This window comes from Cataglyphis hispanica, chromosome 24 (assembly GCF_021464435.1).
Source record: "Cataglyphis hispanica isolate Lineage 1 chromosome 24, ULB_Chis1_1.0, whole genome shotgun sequence".
Classification (NCBI taxonomy): Eukaryota; Metazoa; Arthropoda; class Insecta; order Hymenoptera; family Formicidae; genus Cataglyphis; species Cataglyphis hispanica.
Genome location: NC_065977.1, coordinates 862,868 through 886,549, shown reverse-complemented (window position 1 = coordinate 886,549; position 23,682 = coordinate 862,868). Strand labels below are relative to the sequence as shown.

The following is a 23,682-nucleotide window of genomic DNA, read 5'->3' as shown; positions in this document are numbered from 1 at the left end:
AAAATGATATCATGAATCACCCTGTTAATATATGAATATACTTAAAATGGTTAATTATAATCCTGTACAATAGTAAAATTGAATAAATGTTTAATATGTCCCCAAAAAAAGCAGCGCATATTAAAGAAAATATCATCCAACCGAACTTACTGAGAGTCGTTGTAACATTCAGAGGTTCAAGCCTCTGGAACGGCATCATTGCTGCTTGCGTGGACGGTGCTATGGTCGTAGTAACTGTAATATCCCAAATTCATGCAACACGAATGCAAATAAATGAAACGACATAAATAATGAGCTTATAACATCTTTCAACAACTACTATCGGGCATTAATAAAAATTAAATCTTTACAAATTCATAATAGAGGACACGATTGATTTTGTACTCTAACAGTTCGAATATATAGACTTTGTAATAATTTTTTCCATCCAAGCATTTATATATTTTTACAATATTTCACTAATAAATATATATATTGTCACACATGCGAGATGATTTATATAACGGTTTTATGAGAGATTAATGATTATATGCGCGTTATGCATGTAATGGTTCCCGAATGCAAGAATTCAAAAGATCTGAATAAAAAAACAATATTTTGTGCATTTTCCTTTGAATAATAAGCGGAAGTAAGAACGACAACATGCAACGCTCTCTGAGTATATATTTCATTCCCATTATATGTTACATAGCATAAGATCTATAAAAGAATGACGAATAGCTTTCCATGAAATAACTAAATTGATTTACTCATCTAGAGAGAAAGATTTTGTAATTCTTAACATGCAAATTTGTCATTCCAAATACTGATAAAATCTCATTTAAAAATCGCCTATTATTTTTTGTCGTTATACTAAACACGGTTTAATTATGTCAACACATTAATTTATTTGCTCCTCGCATATTGGCCACTATGAGACGATTGAAAATTACACAACAGCAATGATTCAGTGTTGGAAAGATATTCGTCAATCATAATATTCTCTCTTGTACTAACTCACCATTTTCCACGCACATCAATCCATCAGGCAATAGCCGTAAACCGTCGGGACACGCGCATGACAACAGTGGCGATCTGGAGTTGATTTTAGGTGCCGGCAAACATAGATGACTGCAATGCCCGTTGACAGCCTGACACTGATTCATTCCATCAGGCTGTCTATAAGGATGATATACATGGACTACCATCGGATGTTGAAGCGTTCTGATCGACGTTACGGCTTCCACTTCCTTCCCGGTAAATTTATTTGCTTTGAAAATCGTTTCCTTATCCCAATCGGTCCAGTATATATAATCCTCGAAAGTTGTAATACTGAAGGGATGTCTGAGATTATTCGGAGAATAAAGAACCGTTCGTCTACCAGTACCATCATAATTGCAGGACCCTATGATATTCAACTTTGCATCTACCCAATATACTCTCTTGCCGATCAAGTCTAGAGCTAAGCCATTAGGCCATTTCACATCATTGCCAACAATCACCTGTAATAGATACTTGTTAAAAATCGAAACAAATCGTTCGGAAAACATGTTCAATGCACTTTATTAATGATTCATTCTTCTTGTAAATTACGTTCGGAAAAACTTTCCGGCTTAAAAAAAATTCCAAAAAAGAAAAAATTCTCAAACTAAAAATAAAAAAAAAATGTAAAGCAAATGCACACGCGCATATACGCACAGATTAAATAATGTTAAATAGAAAATACATTTCTTTAATTTTCTCTCTTTCTCCAAATTAAATAACTTAATTTGCATAAAATGTTCTCACATTATTCAATAAATTTTATAATGCCAACACTCTTCAGTAATATTATTTATTATATGTTTAATCAACATTATTAATTTTTGTCTCTTACTGATCGATGAGTGCCATCCATGCCGGCTCGTTCGATGCGAGCTTCGTCACTCCAATCTGTCCAAAACATCCAACCTTCTAAAGGATTCAAAGCTATTGCTCTAGGTTCTTGAATGCGATCTTGTATCAGAGTCTTTCTCATATTTCCTTCAAAATTGGCCAATTCAATGGTATCTTTTCCAGAGTCTGTCCAATAAATGTGACTGTAAATCCAATCAACTGCCAATCCATCCGATGTAGTGAGATCGTTCTCGATAACGACTGTGCGCTCATTTCCTTCATCTATTGGAGCTCTAAGAAAAATCATTCAAGTTTCCGTTTTTTGATATAAATAAAAATAGAAATTATTTTTTTTTTAACTGTAGCACAATTATAACATACTTGTAAATTTTCTTTTCGCTAATATCGCTCCAAAAGATCATCCCAGTACGAAAAACAAAGTCCAAAGCTGTTGCCATTTTTGTATTATTAACAATGGCAGTCATTTCTTGACGGTCCAGAGCTACTTTTCGGATATCATGTCGACGAGCGAACAATAGGCTCGCGTGACCTTCCGCAGCTTTACAACGTGTCGAGTTCCGTGGATCTTTAAGATAACCAGTGGCACAACTACACTTGAAGCTGCCCTTCTCATTGTGGCAAAACTGAGAGCAGCTACCAGGCTCCAAACATTCGTCAATATCTGAAAAAATAAAATAATATTTCTTTATATGATATAAGAGCATATGATATGATTGCAATTAAAGATTAGAAAAGTTTTAAAAAAGTCTTAATATATTAATATTAAAAATGCTTCTTCCTACCATCGCATGTACGGTTGTTGATGAGTCTATAACCCGCGTGACAATCGCATCGATAACCAATAGGCAGATCGACACAAATCTGTGAGCATCCACCATTGTTTATCGCACATTCATTTATTGCGCAAAGCTCAGTGCTCTCATCTTCCCAGCCGATGCAATCTGGATTTTTGTTACAGACATTCTCCATAGGAATGCACGAGCCCTCACTGCATTCGAATTGACTCCATCGATCGCAGCTTACGATTTTGCTTGTGCAATTCTTCTCGTCGCTTTCGTCGGCGCATTCCGCTTTACCATTGCAATATAGGTGACCTATATGAATATATAATATAATATATGAATTGTTGAAAATACGAGATGTACACGGCAAGTCGCGCGATTATAGTAAAACACAAGTTTCTTATTGAAATCTGAGATATAAAAAAAGTTATTCTTTATAATAATTTATTAATTTTTAGAATTCGATGTCTTAGTAAATATAGACACCAAAGCTGAATCTAATTTAATTAGCTATCGTTTTATATATGGAACCATCGTCGATTAATGCAGATTGATAATTTATTTTGTTGATTTATTTTTAACAATTTTAATTTAATAACATTTAATTTAATAATGCTCATAAGCAATTGATACAAGTACCTGAGATGCAAGAACGTCGATCTTCGCATTGAAATTGATCAGACCTGCAGGTAACATTATGACATCTCTGTGGAGATTCGTCCGCACCATTCGGACAATCCTTCTCACCATCACACACCCATGTCTGATGGATGCAAGTAACGCCATCGTCGCAATCAAACTCCTTATCGCAATGGCTAATTCTCTCTTTGTTCGCAGATTCCTAAAAAAATAAATTTTAAAGAAAAATATAAAATATGTGTGCATCATATAAACTATATCGCTAATATTTTTCGCTTTCTTTCTTTATTTTTAATGTCGAAACAACTGCATAAAGTTCCATACTTTGGTGAGATACAAGAACCAAGTACCTTGCATCCTATTTCGTCGGATCGATCGGGACAATCATAATCGCCGTCGCATCTCCATCGCGAAGTTATACAATAATTCTCGGAACACGCGAAATCAGTGCCAGGATTACAAGTTGTCGGCCCACAAGCTTTCTCGTCGCTGTTATCCCCGCAATCGTTATCGTTGTCGCACACCCAAAGCTGCTGGATACAGTGCTTATTCGCACAAGTAAACTCGTCAGACCGGCAAGTGTCGTCTGCGAGTAAAAAAATTTTTTATGTGAGAAAAAATGCAATGGCATAAATTTATTTACAATACAAATTTTTCTTTCGTTAAGCGAAACATTAATATTCACATATAGACGTTTCATCAATATAGAAACACAAGCTTATTGAAATAAATGATTGAGATAGCAAATTACGGATATTTATGATCACAGATTTTTCTTAAAGAAAATATCTAAAAACGAAAAACTCGTTACAATTAATGAAAAAGTCAAAATTAACTTTTTTTTTTCAAAGATAGTATGTAATAACGTTTGTAACAATTAAAAAAAGAAAGATTATACGATAATTATAAAGTAACACGAAGCCTGCATTATAACATAGCTATACTCAATATAATCTAGACCTCAATAATATCTTAATAGTGCTCTTTTTCTTTATCTCTCTATAATTACACTATGAATTTAAAACTCAATAATATCAGCTAACGATAACCTTTCGTGATAATGTGCGTCTTTATTTAATTCCGCAATAGCTCTTTAAACTTTTTGTAAAAAAATATGCCGTTTACGATATCGTTTTAACTTTCATCTTATAATACAAAAAAAAATTCTCTTGTAATTAATAAAAGTTTTGAATTTGACAATGTATCAGTATATATATTTAGTCTATTTTTAAATATTGTGTAATATGTACTACAGAATTTAATAATTTCTATATAATTCTTCCAAAATAAAATTTTCTCAAGAGAGATCCAATTTAATTTACTGTAAAATACATTATTTTAAAAATAATATAAACTTCCCGAATTTTAAACAGATCATATTGGGTATAGGTATTTTTACTATTAATTATCTTAATACATACATTAAGAAAAAAAGTCGTTAACTTAAGACTTAACTAAATATGCTTAATTATTTTTTTAGTTAATATATTTAAATATTTGACTCTTAAATATTTAATTTAAATACTTCAGCTAAAAATATGATAACCAACTAAACGCATTTAATCAAGTTTACAACTTTCTTTTCAATGCAGAAAAATAGATCATTGACTGAGAAATAAATTATATCTTAACATTACAGCTTTCACATATCAACATATAATTTAGCAATGATGCAAAGAATCTATGTCAGGATAAAAATGATATAGACGTGCAGATTTGACGTAACAACTTGTGGACAAGTAGATTAATTAAATGAATCGGATATGTGTAAGAGTGCAAATTTTTTCTTTTTTTATTGTGCTGTTATATAATCTTGTACTTTCGATTTCCACGGGGAATTAGAGGTTTGAGTAGATAGCTACTCGTAATTTCAAGCGAGATAATTATCTCCTCCTCAATGTACGACACGACTCAACATCTAATAAAAAATCTACCGATTAAATTGCACTCTCAAGTATTTCAATCAGAAATTTTATAATTAAAAGAAAAACAAGATAATAAGTGCAATAAGACACTTACGGTTATCATCAAAGGTATATGAACAAAATAAAAAATAGAATTACAGAGTACAATATTGGATTGTGAATAATATCTGTTTTTGACTCGACAATTTCTTTCTTTAGATAAACTTGTTCTTGTCAATTCAATAATTATAGACGAATAAAAATTGACATATCAAATAAAAATATTATAATCGAATAAAATTATTTTAATAACATTACCAACAATTTCTTGACTTTACGTATAAAACTACTGGTTCTTAAATTTTCCGCATCTGTGATGACTTATATATATTTTTACTTATATATAATATTTCTACCCACTATCCATTATTGTAAATCTTAATATTATTTACCGGCGAAGTAGCAAGGAAAAAAGAATCGGCGAAAATCAACGCTGAAATAGCGACGACAAATGAATGCAATAATTGCCTATAAAAATATAAGTAATGCAACTTGTGCAATCCATTTTAAAATAAGACTTGGGAATGTGACATAATATGTGCAATTTGTTTATGAAAAGTGTGCAATTTGCAGCGCAGCTTAAAGCACGACTACGATTATTTTATTATCATATTAAACCTTTTTTTTCACTCTATTCGTATCTTACGAGTCCCTTTAACACCTTAAGCACCTTCACCAACCTTCACCAATAAAAAGCAATTTTATTTTTTTTTTTCGAGGAAATATTACTCGATCATCAATTTAATTATTCGACACAATTGTTTTCGATTAAAATTGTCGCTGAATTTATGTGTTCAATATCCTTCGTTCACATGATATTTAAGATTTTATAATTGCTACTAGTTTCGCAACTTTAATATGTAATTGTTATAATTTTCACAGTATTTTATAATCAAATTTATTTGCTCTTCTTTAAAATTTAGATGAATCTTTAAATTAAACTTTTGACAGAAACTTTTGTACAGAAAATAACTTGAGATATTTTTTTCTGATTATTAAAAAAGTTGCGATATATGTACATTACTCAAAGTTTCAGAAATAAATACATGTACAATGTCTATAAAGTTGCATGCGTTAGTATAGTAACTAATAATCCATACATATAAATATCCATATCCATACATAAAATCAAAAGATTTTAACTATTCGTCATGTAACGTGCAAGATACAAGACGTAAAACATATAGAGCTCGAAGAGAGAGATAACAAAATGCAAGGGTATGGAAAAGGTAGCCCACGTGCAGAAGCTTACTGCACTCAGCCTCGTCTGAACCGTCCGAACAGTCCGGGTTGTCGTCGCACATCCATGTTAATGCCACACATTCGCCATTTCCCGAATGGCATGTGAATTGTTCCGGCGTACAGCTCTTGGATCCTAGACAAGATGACAATTGTGTTGAACTACTTTTGAACGCGAATGTACGATGCACTCGTTTAAGTACGAGCCTCACGAGAGACGAACTCTGTGATTAATAGCGAAGGATTTCCAACACTTAATTTGCATCCTTGCATCAAGTGCACACGAACTTAAAGTGTATGCTTATATATACATATAATCAAAAATGAAAATGACTAATGAATATAAAACTAATATCAATGTTGATTTTCTTGGAATTATATCTTAAAATTTACATTCTTAATTTGTTATATAACATATATACGTGTTTATAATTCTCTGCACACGCGTGCGCGTATACATTTATTTTGTTTTTAAAAATTCATATTTTTAATGAAAGATTTCGATAATTAAATGGTATGCGCAAAACGACGGCATATAAAAACACCATATAAATAAAAATTCTACTTATTAGTTATCAAAATAGATTTAAAAGACGATTGTTACATTTTACAATTTTTTATACATATGTCACACTTTATCGCATCACCGATTCCACCGATTAATATCTCTTTTTAGTCTTCATAATATAATAATACCTTTCACCGATTAATATATACAATTAATGCGAACGAATGCAATTAATTAATCCAAAACCTTCTAGAATTTTGTCATATTGCAAGCGATAAAGAGTATCGAATACAAGGATGCAATCTGCGATACTGCAATTTGCGTTTTGTCGTTTCATAGCTTTCCGGCTGATCTCCTCCTTGGCTGCTTTCCGGTAATACCTACGCTAAGATACTTATCCGCGCGACTTACTATGACAATTCTTCTCGTCCAAACCATTGGTACAATCTGTCTGATGATCGCACAACCAGGTCTTCGGAATGCACTCGCCCGGATTGCACTGGAACTCCGTTTCGCTGCATGGTATCGCTCCTTTTTTCGATTCAATATTTTCGATTAATGAATGATTCTTTTTATAGGACAAGCATACAACTTGGAAGATTTAAATTTCACGTCTTGTGGATACTAATGAATCTCGCACTATACATACATAGATATATCTTAGTTTGTCTTGGAATATTGATATTTTGCTAATATGACAGATAAAATATTAATATCAGAAATATCAAATATCAGAAGTGAAGCGCCAATGTTTTGATGTCAGTGTTTATACACCATCCATGATGCTTGGCAACAAAACAGTGCGCTCGTTCTTTGACACTTGATGCTAATTGTTTTCAAATTCAAATTGGAATAAAAGAATTACATTTGTGCGATCACATTTCACATGTAACAGGACAGTGCTGGTGTGAGATAATTCCTCATTTTATGAAATACTATTACAAACACTTATATAACAATTTTTGTATAATTTTAAATCGATTTTTATTTGTAAAAATATCGAAAGAATTCGTCAATTGCCGCGAAACATTTTGCTTTTCAATATATCATATATCTTTGTAACTAATTTTCAAATTAAAATGTTATCGAGATGTAAATTTTATCTAAAATTAAATGAAAATATAATTTTATTATCTATTAAAAATATTCATTAAAAGAAAAATAATTCATTAAATAATCGTTTATTAGATAAATAGAAAATAGAAGTGAATAGAAAAACAGTAAATATTACACGCATGTATACAAATCCTATATATGTTCCCTTGAAAGATTATCGTTTTTCTATTAAAATTATAATATATATAACGTCGCAATGATGAAACTCGATTGCGTCTCTCTATTTTATAATGTAAAAGAATTTTTAATGATCTGCAACATAATTTGCATCATAATTGAAATGATTAAATACACGCATAATTATATCGGTCAAAAGGGTTTTGCGTCAGCACATGCGCTAATTAATATTAAACGCACATTCCACTACGTAATTATGATCGCCTTCAACCTTCAAGGATCAATCGGGGTACAATTAAATTAATCGATTATCATCAATACTAGTCTCATATATACTAGCCTCATGATATACCTAACAGGAATATGCAAATATATACAAAAATCGTTTAAAATGGCTAGCGATTTACAATTCTAATTAAAAAGTGCACGTTTGCAATATCCACAAGGATTTCATCAGATAATCGAGTAATAATATTAAAATCGCGAATCTATGAAAAATAGGAAGTGCCCTTATTACTGGAGAACAAACTGTATATCTCAGTACACTTCACCTGCGTGAAACCGGTCTTCAAAGTTGCACTTTCACATACCAAAACCTTTTATAGCCGGGATGCACTATATTCGATTAAATACTCACTCTGCGTGTCATATAATGTAACAATGTATATTGATCGTATCATTTATAAAAAACTAGTAAATTTTCAAGTATCTCGGTATTTTCAAATAGATGTAATTTACAATTAATAAAATAAAAAAAAAAAAGATACAACGTGAACAAGAATAAGTACATAATATTATTCTTATAAAATATTCAGAGGCATTTTTGTCTTTTCGCCCTGCTTTTATAAAGCAGAATTTATAAAGCGTAATTAATAGGTTTTCATTTAGACGCGTAAATTGCGAGTTTCATGTTTTTGCAAACAGATGCATACAAAGCGTTTCTCAAAGGAATAAGTGCCGTGTATATTTTAGTAGCATAGAAGTAGAAAGATATTAATTTCGTATCTACCTTTTACTTTAATAAATATTTAATCTGCGACGTAGAGTCAACTGGAATATATTAACTTAAATATAAACCAGTAACTTAATTAAAATCAAATTGAACTTTTACTAAGAATACTTCTCTTGATGTTTTATAAAAATAATTAAAACTCTCTCTCTCTCTCTCTCTTTGTATTCCGGAAATCTCTAGTTAAAATTTCATCAGATAAATATAGAGCAAAATACACACTTTCAAATTCGGAAATCATTACTGATATCTTGTTTCAAATCTTTCAGGAAAATAGTTACATGTATATATTTCTCGCCTCCTTGCATATTTCTCAATAAATATAATAAATTAGGGAAAATCAGGTATTAGATAAAAATATGTTCACACATGGAGTAACGCGTAATTAAAAAAAAAAAAAAATGCAACTTACTGCAGACTGCAGGATCCTCGTCGGCGCCATCCGGACAATCTCGATCGCCATCGCAATGCCATATATTCGGTATGCATCTGCCGTTGGTGCACTTGAAGTCCGAATCCTTGCATTCCTGGGCGTCTGAAATGTTCATATGGGAATGAGCGACGGCGCCGATCGGGATGATAATCGCGCACGCAAGCTGCAACAGGATGCACGTGCGCCGGGATGCGCCTAAGAAGCGCGTTGAACTTCTGCCGCGGACTTGCATGATCGCGAGAGAGGATCGCGTCTTATTTATTGTGCAGATTGCACCGTGCAAAATCGTGACTATAATACACTTGAGAAAACCCCAATGTCTTAATCAGAAATTAATCATCAGAAATTAATCAATTCAGACGTCATTTCAATGCGCCAAAGAGATCTTCGAACTCGAGACTCTTTCGCAATGATGATCCCCGCACGAGTCTGTAAGAGTATCACTGGTGTAGTTGGCGAAGTCTCACCGACTTCGATATAAGAAAATATTTGCTATTTAAATTTTTGATACTTTAGAATTATCGGAGCACTTAAAGAAGAACTGGCCGATCGGCGCTATTACTTTATTGGAGTTTCGAGACTCCAGCAAGTGTACGCGAACGACGAATTAGAGCTCCTGGATCAGCAACTGGCACGACGATACACTCGCGATAGTAGCTGCGGATTCTGTAAGACCGCAGCTTGGCAAAGGGACCTCTATATAAGGGGCTTGGCACACATGCGATGGTGGCGGCAGCAGAAGAAGAAGAAGGAGATACAAACACGAATCAAAATCGTGACTGTGATTCTTATAACGCTTATAACACGTTTCTTATGTTTTCCTGATGCTTTCCTTCCCTTTGCGTGAGGAAATTACACATGTATATACCTAATAATGCTCTTTCATCAGTCAGGACTATCTCGAGAAGAAATACGCGAAATGTAAAATAAGACAATTTTTTTAATAATTTAAAATGTATTAATTAAATAAAATTTTTAGCTAGGATCTATTTTATAGAGCTCTTATTTTATTTTACGCTCAAATTGTATAAGTGCCAATTTCAAATGCCAAGTCAGATTATTTTTAATTATAAAACATGGTAGTGTAAGTAAAAAAAAGAATTTCCCTTTAAAATAAAATTGTTCCTTTTAAAATAAAATATAAATATATATATACATAGCAGTTACACAATAGTAAAATATTTTAAATGAAGCAATTCATGGTGCAAATATAAAGAATTAAATTATCTACACGTTCAAAACGAATCGAAATATGCAGCATCAATACTCGAGTTAATTTAATAATTCTGCTTTCGGCTCAGTATATACAGTTGCAAAAACACGATAACTTTAATAACGTTTTTCATTCTACAAAGAATAAAACCTGAATTTTTTTTAAAGTGGAAAAAAATTGTAAGTGTCCTTAATTGCGCTTGTTCATTAATTTTGCATAATACTTTGAAAATCGTGCTCATTTATCAATCTTTGTTTTAACAAGCTTTCCAAAACTGTTAAATATGTATATGTATGTTAATTTACTGTTCTGCTTTCATCAACTGTAATATTTTTTCTCATGTAATATTTTTGTACATTTCGCAATATTATTTTCTAAAAGACTAATATATTTTTATTTTAAATATAAATAATAACAATATATATATATATAAAGTAATATATGCATCCATTATTTAATCTAACGCAAGTGCTTGAAATATTATACGTTACAAGAAAACCATATAAAAGCAGCTAAGGAACAATTATCTTGTTTCAAACAATTTTGCGAGTGCAAAACTTGCAAATTTATACACCTGCGTATTTTGATAAAAACTATCCTGTTACTTCCATGATTATATCCATTTCACTACTCTTACTATTTTACAATATTGATACACATTATCGATGAACTAAAATCCGAATATTCTGCGAATGTAAATATACCAAAGAAATCTAGACGAGAAATTGTCATAAATTTATGAAATACACAGTATCAGTAGTTACTTATCAAGCGTTCTCTTGAAAGCATATACGCACATACGACATGTTGCGAACTGTGCATAATGATAACACGAGGGTGGCATCGATAACGCGTGCGGTCACATATTGACACAAAAATATGAAAAATACCACAACGGAAGATAGCATCATACTCCAGAAAGATATCAACATCTAGACAAAAGTTTTAAATTGATTAATTGAACATAACATTTATTTATCATCACATATTTCTTAATTCGAAATAAATAAATCATAGTAACGATCATATTTCCCTCTTCCCTCCTTTATGTTTTTAATATTTTATTATAAAGATATTAAACACACAAAGAAAAAGAGTGATTACATAGAGATTATTTAGAATATTCTATAAGAAACATATCCCTTGAATAGATTCTTTGGGAATAATTTGTTCTCTAGTAATAATCTCTGGTTTTAGAAATCTTTTTTTAAACAAAAAAAATATTGTTGATTTATATTAATAAATATTTAATGATATTATAATAATTTAGTGTTAATATTATAATCATCTTTGTTTAGATATTAACCATTCATAATTAGCTTTTTATCAATCTCAAGCTTCAAAGGATATAGATAACTAAGCACACATTATTTTTTCACAAAAATTTTTTTAAAGATAAAACATGGCATAATAATATATAATAAAAGTAGTATATAAAATTTAAAAATATTAGACACTATTTACGAAATTATCATATTTTTAAAATAAAGATTAATATCGAACAACGTTACTACTAAGACTGGAAAAAAAATTTCTTTGGAATATTTCTATTAAAGAAAGCTTAACTTAAAATCATGTGTGGATTAATCAGAAATGGTAATATTGCTGTGTTTTGATCAAACAACTAAAGACGATCGAAGACCTGAGTAACGCTTCGTTTGCAGAAACATGATTCTGAGATATTTGCATCTAAAGCTTTTGGCACATCGAATGTGAATGAATGAATGCTATTGTTCTGAATAATCAATATGCAATATAAAATAGAATACACAATATTCAATATAAATATATAAAACATGCAATCCATGTATACAATGGCACAGATCGACTCGTTACTCCATTCTGTGTTTTCGTTCATTTTTATTTAATTTTTATTTTATTTAAGAATTCATTGATAATATATATCGACACATAATTTTTCTTAAATAATGGAAAAAGATATTTACAATACAGTTGATTATTTTAATCAATTGCTATTTCAAGAATCAAAAATATAAATATATTTCTGTCAGAATTGCAAACATTTCTCTTTGAAAAATATCGGTTATTTAAAATTAACAATTGAAAAATTATTTTTGTGATTGCTGTAGATATTGCACGTGCGTATATAACATGCCAAAAATCGAAGCATATGCACCAAGATGCACATGTTGGCATGGACCGTTAAAAGGTGGAACATATATGAGATGAGAGGAACGCAGCCAGTTTCTGATCGTAAGAATCTTGTTCCTGATTAAGAGCAGCCCTCGTCGAGCAGCGTCTCGTCATTCCCTTCTTACGCGCTTGACTTTCTGTTCCACGATTTATTGTTAGATCCCATGCTTTATCAAGGATCTTTCGATTGTGCGAACAAATGAGACATTAATTATGTGCGAATCAATTATTTCGTTTCTATATTCACGATATATTAGTATGTAATTTGGAAATATGTGACAATTTTATTTACTGACAGACGCTATTGAAATTAATGACTTGTGGCAAAAGATCGTTCAGAAATTTCAAGAAAATGATTAAAGTTTTTATCAAATAATTATTAAAGTTAAACAAAAGATAAAGACATAATTAATTTTTTCCAATCTTTTTCAAATTTTTCAGAAACAAAATCTCGTGTACAAAAATTTTATTCTAGATTTTCTCGTTTATTTCAACAGTTAAGAAAAAAACATCATAAATATTATCTACTGATGAAAAGCTACAAACAAATAATGAAAATGTTTCACGAGACTATCTAATCTAATAAACTTCTACTATATTCACGCTAATTGTTGGATTTCGAGATAAAGCACAGAATTCAAATATAATATAAAAACAGAAAAATTTTAACACATTTAACAAATTTTAACACACATACAAAGAATGAATATCTTCTTTATTTACGTCCACAATTGACCGACGAAAAATTATATTATATTATTTTTTTTTTTGCTTTTGTAAAAAAGAATGTATGATTGATGTAATGCGTAGAAAACAGTAATTTCGATCTGAATACAAAGTTAAACATCGCACGATATGAAATATTAATGTCATAATTATGATTTCGTTCTCATCATAAGCAATCATTTGTATCTAAAATGCATTATATTTACTGAAAACAAAAAGAATTTCGCGGACGGCTTCACAAGAGTTAAACGTGCAAATGATTAATTAATGAACGTCATGTAATTATTGTATCAAATTACGAGATGGTTATTATGCCGCGAGTTGTTGTCACATAATAATCCATGCATTTCCGAGCTGGTAATATTAGATATTAACAGGAGATACGAGGATATTTATTATTCTTCTCTATGTGTATATGTAGCGCGTGCGCTATGGTGGTGTTTGCAATGTATTTCTAATAACTTTTATTAAAAACATTGTCAAAATATTCTATTTATATATTTCTCATGAATAAAAATTTTCTATTGCATTTTTATTATGCATATCTAATTCTAATGAAAAAATATGCATTGAGTTGAGCAAAGTCGTATGAAACTTCAAAGTAATCCTAAATATATAATGATAGTTCTCCGAGTTAAAAGCACAATTGATCAAATATTGAAATTCCAAAAGCTAAATTCGCTGCTACATTCTCTCAACATGAATTTTATGCAATATATTTGCATCATTATCATCATTATCAAGTCAATATATCTTTGAAATCTTGGCTATGTTTTCATTGTATCAAAATAAATCAATTTTTATATAAAAAAAAAAAAATTGGCACATTATTAATTCTAAAAAATGATATCATTTACAGTAAAATTATTATATCCAAAATAATTTTAAACGATCTGTGTATCTTAAAATCTTTAAAATCTTTAAAATATTTATTGAATTTTTTTTTGATACTTTTGCAGATATTGATTTGATAACAGATTTAGTAATATTGTATTAAGTAATATTTGTACATATCCACATACATATCGCATGTAGATATGTAGAATGTTTCACAGCTGTAATAAATAGCCGTACAATGAAAAGAAGATGGCATTGACATTCTACATAAATAAATCAAAAAGATAAAAAAATTTTTTTAGGTGTTGGCTTGGAGATGACATTAAAAAATTTCAATCCTATTAAAATGCTATATACGCAATATCTCGCATGCGTCATTTTGCGAAATAAAAATTTAAAAGTAAAGAAGAAAAAAACGTCATATGTCCGCTATTCAATAGCCCGAAAGATTGAAATAGACTGTGCAATGATACGCTCGGTACTATCACTGTGTCCGATTGCATACATTATGCATTCATCGCGAAATGCGCTATATTTCCTGTAAATATCGCTTTTCGCACATCATGTGTTGTCACGTGTGAATCAATATTTACTACCACGGGGCATTATTACGATTATATCGTTCAAATTTATGTTTTATTTATACTTCATTCGCTCTTTAAATTCATTTTAACTAATATCAATTCAATTGCATTATCTACTAAAAATAAATCCCGTACATCTCCATATTATCTCTTTGGCGTTTTTTAGATTAATACATTAGCATATAAACATATAAAAATACGATTTAAAAGTAAAAGATAGTTAGATATAATATATTCTAGAATTAATAAAAAATTATACATTATTATCCTTCATGAAATTTAAAACCGTATCTTTTCTTTTGAAAAAATTTTAAATCAGTTTTAAAGAATTTATTCACAATACAGTTTCTAATTTCAATTCTATAATATTTAATTACAAAATATATTTATTAATAACATGCAATAAAAATGGATTCACTTGAGATGATACTGAACAATGACCAATGATTGTCGAGATTTGCTGGTACTTTTTCAATGACGCAAACCAGTCGATTGATTTCAATTGAATTAGAAATTATTAAGCAGCAATTGGCATCTAAATACGAAGGCATAAGATAAAGTTCGAAGATTCCCACGATACGATATTGCAGATCTTTTTTTCTCAACTTCTACAAATAATTTTTAATTCTTTTTTTTTAGCTATAAATGCCTTGCGATTATACAACTATTGTATATTTCATTGTAAGAATGATTAACTCGTTATCTATTTATCTATTATTGATGGATATTAACAAGATTTGTCTCATCTCTGCAGTGCGTAATCGCGAAATCTCGGTTCGACGCAGTCGATGTGAGCCAACATTCGAGAGCAAATTATGCGATCCTATACACACCATGTCGTGACTGGCTTTCACCATAATTATATGGTGCGGCGATCAGTAGTCGCCGTGCAACCGAATCGGCTCTTGTCGACTGATGCAACCGATGCGGGCCTTGCGCTACAAAATGCAACGACCCTAAGCGAACGGATGGAGAAGAATCGCTGATGGCGGCGAACGAGTCCGATGTAAAAAGAACATATAACGATAAAAAACGAAATAAATTCAAGGACATGATGCAACATCGTTTGAGTCTAGCGTGATGACGGTGTTGCACTCTGCCTTGACGGCGAGATCAATGTCATTAATAATTGACTTATAATCTCACTTAGAATATTTAAATGTTTATAGATTCTTAGCTTCGTTTTTGAACATAATGTTTATCAAAAAATCTTAAATTAACATTTTTCAATCGATTGCTTTAATGCTTTTACTAGACATTAATATATATGAAATTTCTTATTAGCTAATAAAAAATTTTATTTTAATTCTCGATTAAAATTCAGAATCGTACAATTCTAATTAATGTTTAATTGATGTTTAAAATTTAATCGTAGAAAGAAATAGTATGTTGAAATATTAAAATGATTTTTATCGAAAAAAAAGGTAAAATTGATAATCGAAACATTTATACAAATGAGAGAAAATCGACTAACCATAAATGGAATTCGAAATTTCTAGCCAAAATAGCAAACAATAAACGAGAAACTGACTAAAAAGAAAAGACAAGGAATTGGCGCAAATTAGTGGAATCTGCGTGATCGCAAGATGCAAACCCTGCGAATATTCCGAGAAACGACAAAGGGCAAAGTCGGCTCGGCTCGTTTGGTAGTCTCGTTCGTTCTTATTGCTCCTTTTCGCTCGTTAAATAGCACTCTTTCTCGCGATTTTCCTTTTCCTTTGCCTTCTCTCTATCTTATTATTTCACGTCGTTGCACTATCCTGCCACAATTTGTCTATTTAGTTGCTTATTTAACTGCTTGTTTATTTCCACTCTTGTAGCTCGTGTAATCACTTTATATAAATGTAGGAAATCTACGGAAAAAGTATAGAATTTTATAAAAGTTCATTACAGAGAACATAATATATAATCAACTGTACGATAAAATTAATTTCAAAATATAACCAAGAGAAAGAAAAAATTATATAAATGATGCGACAGAATATCAACTTTTTTACATTATATACAAACTGGTTGGTAATAAATACATTTACTGAACGGAGCAATATTTCTAATTAATTAAAAATTTACAACTCAAAAGCAATCAATATCTCAACGTTGGTGTAAAAAAAAATTATTTCAATTTTTAATAATATATTATTTAATAGAACATTGTCTGTAGCACTTCTCTTTCAACGTGATCGTTGTTAGATATATTATGCTTGATTTCGACATCTTTTATTTCTCATTTAAGATTATCTAAATCACAAACTTCGAACGAATAATTAAATTATTAGACAAATGAGACAAGATAAATGCACGAGGGCACGCACTGCAATTCCTGTTCTTTGATATAAAATATCAAATTAGATCATTCTGTCTGATGCAAGATCAATGAGGGGCTACATCTTGCTTGGCGTCGATAACTTTACGTATTCGATCGGAAAGATTATAGGCGCACTTAGGCAAGGACAGCGAGTTTTTTTATTGCAGAACTCTGCGAGGTGGACTTGTAATCATTTATAAAATTATGGTAATTATTGTTCCTTGTTCTTGGCCTTTTTTCACTATGAGGCTAATTTCTGGACTTAAAGCGCAAAAAAGGCACAAAATTATTGTGCGTTGCAAACATTTACATTTTCTGGTTGCTATTTTTTTCATTATACATATGAGTTTTTACGAAGCCAAACTGATCGATTCGACTTTTTGTAAATTTCTTAAATTTAGTATCACAGAGAATACATGATTGGTATCCTGGTACTAAAATTCAAAGATTTACAAGAAGTTAAATTGATAAGGTTGGCTTCTGAAGTCTCATATGTCGTGCAAACATTCACGATACAAACTAGAAATCACTGCTGAGAGAACTGTATAATCTTTTCGACCATTCACGTACTATAATGCAGAGATGCATTGCACAGGATTCAACAAAAGCTTGGATGTTGCATATAGTAATATTCCTTCTTGCTCATAAAACTCTCTCGTGTCACTAAACACATTGTAAAAGTTTCTCGAATAATTTACAAAGCAATGTTGACTATTGTTGTGTCGAGAGATAAATATACATTCGCGAGATTTAGAAAGAATTCTAAAGATCGAAGATTATATAAGACTATTATGATCTTATCGTTTGCTCTTAATCGAATTTCAATAAATCAATGAGTACTTAAATAAATTGCGTCAAAGAATAATAGGTCAATGGAAATACAAGCGAATTTCAGATATAACAATTACACAAAGAGCGATTTATGATTGCATATTTGCGCAAAAAATATGCTCGCATAAGAGTGCAATGTCACGTAGTTTATAAAATATTTATAGAAGAAAATAAGAGGTGAATCTAGTACATATTAATAAGATTCGTATTTTTATCATCGTATTTTTATCAGCATTTTTCGGATTATCTGATTTAACATCGCTTATTAATGCAGTTTTTTTTTTTAGCACAAATCAATAGAAGCGCCGGAAGAAAAAAATAAAATTTTTCAATTAGACATATATTTTGTTCGCTGTATCGATATAAATTTGTAAGAATCGAGTGAAAAAAAATCATAAACCAAAATTTAATTAAAAATTCATAGTTTACCAGCACATTTTATTCCAGCAAAGTGCTTGATCAAATGAGCGAATTATATCACCCCTAATTCATGCATACTAACATAAAGTAATATCATCATATTATTATGGTTATCAAGCTAATTTAATACGTCATTCGGGATCTCGGTTGACGCACAGAATCTCGTAAACAAATCCCGAAGTGTGCGATCGAGATTGATTAAGGCAAGGTTTTAAATCACAGCTGCGGAAATTAGGTTTCTCTCGCGTTGAATTCTATACGGAATCAATAAAACGCAAGAATGCGCGAATAAACACGCCGATGGCTTGCTTGTCAACAGATCACTTCATTTAATTAACGAATACGCGCGCGTGCGTGCAATCGTACATTTTCGCGGCAAATATATCTGCAATCGTACATTTTCGCGGTAATATATAGCGCGAAATATTTCCGCGGAATGTCTTATCACAGCTTCATTTCGTATTCAATAATACTTTCGTTATTGACGCTATCATGACTACACAGTTGTAAGGAAATACAACTTATAAATATTTAATGACCCGCCAAGCAAAGTGCGTTCCGATACTCATATCTCTGTTGCACTACGCAGTTTTTGTAGCAAAATATTTCCTTTCCAAAAAAAAAAAGAAAAAAAATGAATGGACGTATTTCAATTTTATCTGATCACCAAATTCCATATCTCAAAATAATGATTATTACCTCTATTGCAAAATATTTCGGTGAAACTATAAAATCTCCTGGTATTCATTTTAAATCACTACGTAAAATCAATTAGAAAAAATATGTGATTATGAATGATGAAAATGAAAGAAATTTACAAAATGCTCACACTGAAATGACCAATGCTCCATTCATTTACGCAATGCCAATATTTGTTATGTAAAATGATGTTTGTGCTTCAGTTCTCATATGCGAATTTGACGCGTCAAAGGATTGCGCAAATTTACGCTTGGTCATATGGACCGCGTCGACGTCATTGCCGTTTTGTATCTATAATTCGATCGTATAATTTTCGCATAATTTTACACATGACTTACATTTACACTCCTCCGGGCTTTCGTCGGAATTGTCGGTACAGTCGTCCGATTTATCGCAGACCCACGAGATTGGAATGCATCTGCCATTGGCGCATCGAAATTGTCTCAAAGGACAGGCTAGTTTACCTGAGAATAAAAAAAAAAAAAATTCATTGACAAAATCTCAACAAATCGTCAAAATCATAGAATATCACAAAAATGTAAAGTGTAATACATAAAGACAATATACAGATCGATCAATTTTTAGTATGTAGCTTACATATGCAATTTTAAATTTCAAAATTGCAGTCCGAGAATAGCCAATATTAATGATTAGTCGATTTTCGATTACTGCTCGAGTTCTGCTATTCTCTTATATATCGCGGGTTTTATTATTTTATAAATTTATACGTCACATAAATGAAAGAATTGAATGAGAATGCCAAGATTTGTAGCTGGTTATATTTAGAATGATTCGCTATTTTAAAAGAGACCCAACTACGCGATATGAGAATCGTTTAAGTAATAATGACAAAATCAAATATAATCTCACAGCTCATTTATGTTAACTTGACTGAAGGTTATCTCGCAATTCTTGTTAGCGACAATGGAGATAGATATTTTGTATGCACAGATAATTGAGCACAAAATTTATAAAAAACCACAGCAATTTTCATCTCTGCAAATATATGATATCGTTACTAAATTCACATATTATCATATAATATGTTACTGGTTTTATACAAAATTATATAGATTATTTCCTTATTGACAATTTTACGTTTGTCTAATGCCTAGCGATTTCTTTCTTGGTATCTTTATATATAATCATTTTGAATCATATCTCTTTACAAAAAAAAAAAAAATGATAAAAAATATTTTTTTGTTGCAGAGTAATGTGATTTTATTCTTCGAAATAATTGTCTTAAAAAATATTTGTTCAACGATCGCTACATATGATAGAAATCTCCTATCAGTTTACGGCAATACAAAAATTGACATAAAATATATAGCGTATACGCGAGGCGATTAACGTAATCTAAACTAAATACACACAATCTCTGATCGAAGTTTCTGTAAATTCATGTACGGTTTACGCGTCGGTTCGCGAAACAACTTGACAATCCCCATCGGGAATTGTCGATGCGGATTTATCACGCGAACGTGCGCCGCGGCTATTTCCACCGCCTCGTGAATTCCTCGGTAAAATTATCGTGCGATGCTAATAGGGGCTAGCAAAAATCGGAATCGAATGTAGAGAGAACCGGCGAAATAAATCGTCTAATCACACAACGAGTGTGATTAGACTCTATCTCACCAGCTTGGCGTGGTGCTTGGATTCGCCGGAAGAATCATTACGTTAATCGCACTTGCATACTCGCGCCTAACGAGTACGCATCTCGATTCTCTCTCTCTCTCTCTGCGAGGCGTACTAAAATGTACATATTTGGCGAACGCTCTAAATCCCCCACGGTAGTTTATCCCGTGTGGCCGTGGTGAAACAAATATAAACAAATTTTCACGTAAAGCAAACAAGAAAGCCAGCATGATTTTGATAAATTTTCTTGTTTGAAAGCTCCAACAATTTCTAAAGTTTAAATGATGAACCGGAGATCTCAATCGACGTAAATCTCAAATTTGACTTCGTTTAAAATTAGAAACAATTTTCACTTTTGGCAACAAATACTCATGTCTCTCTTCGTCACGCGCGGGATGTAAACAAAACATCATCTCCTTATTTCGTGTGTAAGCATTACTCATTTTCACAATACAAATTGAGATTTCGGATTGAAATCCATTTAAAGATATATTTATATTTATATATTAACAGAGTAAATATCAATCATTCAGTCTTTCAGATTTACCTCATTTTTAATCTTTTGAATATGTATGAAGTGCATAATTGTACATAGTAAGATAAATAAGACACTTAGAAAGAAGGATTTCTTCTTTTTCTTTTCTTTTTAAGATTTTATTTAATCGATCTGCAATATTTTATTTAAATCTCAACCTTTACCTTGTTATGCATTCACATCATTAATCGATGTATATATAATGTACTTAATAAATCAAAATATGAATGCTTAATGAAATTCTGCTACATTGAGTTTCAAAAATGCTGAAAATACGATTCAATCGAAAAATAGAAATAAACTATATCATAAAATAATTTGTATATCAAACTAAAAAAATATAACACAATAATCTTTTATTTACACATTGTGTATACGAAAAATAAAAACTAAAATTGCTTTATCTCTAACAGAGATAATTTTTTGTTGATTTTGTTAGTTGATTGTTGTTTATTTACTATTCAACGATAGTATAAGGTGTTCTGCGAAATTCCTTAACGCAGAAGTCATAAAATGATATTAAATAACTAGCCGTCACTTTCTCTCTCCATTTTCGTTTAATAGCCTTAATATCCCAGTCTGTATACATTATACAGTCCGTCTCGGCGAGGTAGAAATGTACGTGAAGACAATGAGAAGCAGCGAATGTGCACGACCATTGACAAAATGAGGGCCGATATGATTGCGCGTCTACTTATATAATATACATCTTCGCGCCGGCTGTCGAATCGAACGTCCTCGTCGCATTGCGAGGTTCGCGATCCAGAGAGGGATGCTGCGAGCGATTCGTCACGATGAGTACACGTGAAAATCTCGACACGTTTCGCTCGATCAGATATTTGTCCGTACAATATAAAAACCAATTATATTTTAAAGATAGTTCAAATATCTAATGCCTAAACATTATTAATTTGAAATGCAAATATGATATATATATATATATATATATATATATATATATATATATATATATAATATTAGGCACATATGTGTGTGTGTGTGTAATTGTAGCATAATTTATAAAAATTTTCACTGTTTACACAGTGAACGTATTATCAGACACGATGCATTTTCGATGAGAGCGAAAATTTCGGAGATAAAGGTGAGAACGGCCGCCATGAAACTCTCTTCCGTGTCCTTGAAGGTGTATTTTTTAGAAACTTCACGAGAATTTTGTCTCCTTCGATGTATAATATGATTATATAGTACTATTTGCGTTTTTAACGCGTCTCTTTCGTACAAGAATTAAACAATAAAAGATAGATGAATGGCGTTGACAGTTAGTTATAGCGGCGCATTCTTAACAACGATCGTAAATAAACCAATTACATCTTCGCGATATATAACGCGGGATAAATATTCGTCTTTGAGAAAATGTCAATAGCACTGATCTTAAAATCTACATAATAATCGTCAACTTCGACAAAGATCAGTTTTTTGTTTGCACATATCGAAAAAGAGAGGACAGCGGGAAGAAAGTCATAACTGAACAAATTCGCCAAAGAATGTCACAATATAGAAAAAAAAAAGAAAAAAAAATATCGATGAGAAATACGAGAGATGACGGGTGGCGGATTTCTGCGAAGGACCAGTGAAGCTGGGTGTACAGGACCAGCTTACCCGCCACTCCTCCCTCCCTCCCTCTTGCTCGCTTATTCAACCCCGCGCGCGTCATCGTTGCTCCGAAAATATTTCGCAATCATATAAGAATTTGGACTTACTGTCAATTGAAAAGGCATCCGCGGCTGCCAGCGCGGCCAGTGCGACAAGTAACAACACGCCACGGAAATCTCGCCCCATAACAACCCTCTTTCTTCTCACGGTCGTGTCCTTCCTGCCTTCGTTCCACCACTGTGTCAGGGCGCACCACCACCACCACCACCCAGTATGCAGCAGCCGCCACCACCGTTGCCAACCTCTCGGTATCACGAGTTTCTTCTCACCGTCTCTCGCTTGTCCTCTTGCCGGTTTTCTCTCTCTCTCTCTGTCTCTCTTTCTCTCGTGAATATCGATCAACAACAACAACAACAATACGCACCGCTGTCGGATGAGATGGTCATT

At 31.6% G+C, this 23,682-nt stretch overlaps 1 protein-coding gene across 5 annotated transcripts in view; it reads right to left on the bottom strand.

Annotated features, from left to right (window-relative positions):
* LOC126858246 (low-density lipoprotein receptor-like) overlaps positions 1–23,679 on the bottom strand; it is a 28,470-nt gene extending 4,791 nt beyond the window's left edge. Inside the window, exons 1-12 of one of the 5 annotated variants that reach the window (XM_050608421.1) lie at positions 23,343–23,560; positions 19,790–19,915; positions 9,662–9,784; positions 7,419–7,538; positions 6,513–6,635; positions 3,647–3,882; positions 3,297–3,498; positions 2,658–2,969; positions 2,236–2,536; positions 1,856–2,147; positions 1,001–1,481; positions 151–234 (exon numbers count right to left, since the gene is read on the bottom strand). In XM_050608421.1, coding sequence (XP_050464378.1) covers positions 151–234; positions 1,001–1,481; positions 1,856–2,147; positions 2,236–2,536; positions 2,658–2,969; positions 3,297–3,498; positions 3,647–3,882; positions 6,513–6,635; positions 7,419–7,538; positions 9,662–9,784; positions 19,790–19,915; positions 23,343–23,421 — 2,479 coding nt within the window. In that variant the 5' untranslated portion in view covers positions 23,422–23,560. Of the gene's footprint in view, positions 1–150; positions 235–1,000; positions 1,482–1,855; positions 2,148–2,235; positions 2,537–2,657; positions 2,970–3,296; positions 3,499–3,646; positions 3,883–6,512; positions 6,636–7,418; positions 7,539–9,661; positions 9,785–19,789; positions 19,916–23,342 lie in introns of all 5 variants that reach the window. The other 4 variants (XM_050608420.1, XM_050608417.1, XM_050608418.1 and 1 more) reach the window with 4 other exon arrangements.
* Positions 23,680–23,682: the final 3 nt, after the last annotated feature.